Source organism: Alligator sinensis, unplaced genomic scaffold (assembly GCF_000455745.1).
Source record: "Alligator sinensis unplaced genomic scaffold, ASM45574v1 scaffold85_1, whole genome shotgun sequence".
NCBI classification, from domain to species: Eukaryota; Metazoa; Chordata; order Crocodylia; family Alligatoridae; genus Alligator; species Alligator sinensis.
In genome coordinates, this window is record NW_005841891.1 from 1693241 (window position 1) to 1696055 (window position 2815).

General features: G+C 47.0%; 1 protein-coding gene across 2 annotated transcripts in view; it reads right to left on the reverse strand.

Moving 5' to 3' along the window:
- The window catches only part of LOC102383519, a 110507-nt gene that overhangs the window by 30288 nt on the left and 77404 nt on the right, over nucleotides 1-2815 (reverse strand). For both annotated transcript variants that reach the window (XM_006018032.3, XM_025197215.1), the window contains one exon: nucleotides 1926-2026. In XM_006018032.3, the coding sequence (XP_006018094.1) occupies nucleotides 1926-2026 (101 nt within the window). The remainder of the gene's footprint in view (nucleotides 1-1925; nucleotides 2027-2815) is intronic.

The following is a 2815-nucleotide window of genomic DNA, read 5'->3' on the forward strand; positions in this document are numbered from 1 at the left end:
GCTCTCTGGCTGTAACAACTTAACTCTAGCCATCAGGCTAAACCATGGTGCTCAAACCTCTCAGAGCTGCCATCCTTCTCTCAGCTAGAACGGTTCCTCGGATTCTCACTTCCAAGCTCCTGCCCCTCTGGCTGCAAGCAGGGAACTGCCAGCCTGGTCTCAGCCCTGGGCTTTATAAGGGCCAGGCCCTGCCTCCTACAGGCAGCTGGCTCTCCTTAGTTGCCCCGGCAACCCGCAGCTGTGCCCGTTACCCTGGCAACCCTCATCTGGGCTCCTTATGTCCTGCCAGGGCTCTCTGTCCCTGGCAGTTTCTACTCCCTAGGAGCAGGCACTGAGGTGCCCTGCGACAATGACATACTGCATAATACTTCAGACAGCATTGCAGAGTGTGTTAGCAGAGCAGCAAAATGGAGCAAATCTTTTCTATTACTTATGAATTTATAGATTTCATAGATTTCATAGACATCAGAGCTGGAAGGGACCTCGGAAGATCATCGAGTCCAGCCCCCCGCCCAAAGGGGGGTTGTAGAGTACAGGTCTACTCTACCAAGCAATTCCTGGAACAGACAAAGATACCAGGCCCAGTCCTGACCAGGTAGGAGGGCAGGACTTGTTTTATCATGATAATCCTGTGAGCTCACACAGTTTAGGCTTTATGATGTCTTGATTGTTGGAGAATTTTCTGTTTATTTTTCTAAATACTTCCTTCTTATAAGTAGCCAAGGAAAAGGGAAATACTCCAGAAGCTAAAAGCACTGCTTAAAACCTCAGTGTGCCTGAGTTACCAGTGAAATCTGTCAACAGCTTCAGTCATGAAGTGACTCATACAACAGAGCTAGACAACTCAGTCTTTCACTTTGTTCTTGCCCTCTGTTGATTTATAGGAAAAAGGACACACAAAAAATCATGCTTTTTCAGAAATGTTTTACCTACAAGTAGTAAAGAATCAGGCCTTGCTATATGGGATATACAGAATGAGTTCCCCACAAGGGAAAAAAAAAAAGAGAAAAGTCGAAGCCATAAGAAATTAGTGGGTAGCAGGTAGGAGGGTAGAGCATAGAACAAACTCTCTTCTCTAAGAAGCATGAAGGATAAGACCTCTCTGCAACTGGCAGAAAGGAGGGACAAGGACCCAGTTTTCCACTGAAAGAGGTAAGAGATACAGGAGGTCTCATCCCATGTTTTGGTCAGGAAAATCAGTTTAAAGACAGTCTTCCTGAGCACCTATACATGTGCAGAGAGGCTGCTGCAACGCGCTGTAATTACAGCAGAGCAGACTCAATTAATCAATTCTGCTGGAGCGTGGTAATTATCATGCTTCAGCAGACTCCAGAGTCAAGTGTATCAGCGTCCCTGTGCTGAAAAATGGTAGCGGGGCGCTTTAAACAAAAGCTTGTTCGATGAGCTTTAGTTCAAAGTGCCCCACTGCCATTTTTCAGCGTGGAGTTGCTGATACAAGGGATGCTCCAGGTGCTTTTAATTAGCACATCTCTCAGCACTGTACTACTTAAAGGGCTCTCTTCCCCTCCCTGCCTCCTGGAGCACATCTATAAGTGTCCCCCAAGACCCTCCTTCAGAAGCAGATGCAAAACCCAGTGAAGTCAAGCCCCGGACAGTAGCACTGTTTAAAGCATCCTTTAGTATCATTTCCAGGAATCTAACCTTCCCCAAAATATATGCTCACCCACATAGTCGCACAATCCAAGGAAGGTGAAGAAACTTCTTAGTCTAAGAAACAAATATTTAAAATTGGCACACCCCAGCAGAGCTAACTCTGTGGTCATGGCTTGATGGGAGCCTGCTGTGGAAAGGAATGGGGATCTGATGATGAATTCAAACAGCGAGTCACCATTCTTTTCCCTGGCATTTCTTCTTTTTCTTCCTCTTACCAGAGGCAAGAATGCAGAAAAGGACAGGCCTGTTACCTCCACAGAAAGTGCTGAAATTCCTCCAGACATGCCACTTCCACTCTCTCTCTCAGTCTCTCACTGATATGCTGGACAGCTTCTGCCCCTTCTGTCAATATCTGTTAATTACAAAAGGAGCAGCTGAACAGTCTGAAGTCATTTATAAGTCACTAGATGCATATGAATAGGTACAATTCCTTCACCTTGAAGAAAGTCCCTCTACTTCCTCTGGGGATGATTTATTTCTTGCTAATAGCACAGTATCCTCCACTTACCTGCAAACCAGACAAGTGTATAATTTGCTGAGCTACGTAATACAATTCCAGTCAATGTGTTGCCTATTGCTTACCTTGGAAGAAACAGGTGATTTGCATTTTGGTTAAGTATTTAACATATTTCAGCTCCACTCTGTAACTTAACTGTACTCTGATGCACTGCATACTAGCTGTCCCAGCAAATGTCTACTTGAAGCTAATTGTACTTGTGTGGGCCTCCTCCCAATCTCATCCATGTCGCCATGTGCGGGCCGGGAGCGATCCGGGCCCTTTTTCGCTCCGCACGGGCTGTGGCCAGCAGCCCGGGCACCCTGGATCAGAGAGAACGGGCGACACGCTAGAATTAGGCACGGACTCGTAATGGTTGATTCAAGATTGTTTACTTACACCGAAGATGGTCGCGGTGTAGGCTGGACAGTTTCCCAGGCACAGCTCCTATTAAATCCTCGTTTGAGGACTACAACAAGCTCGGGTCTCTCTCACGAAGTTTGCTAGGCTCCGTGGATCCTTTTATTCACTCACTCACACGAAGTTTGCTAGGCTCTGTGGGTCCTTTTTTGCGCGCAGGGAGAGGGATACGTCGAGGATTGCGAACGGCGACGGGGAGAGGCTAAAGGGTGGTGCAACCCCCCG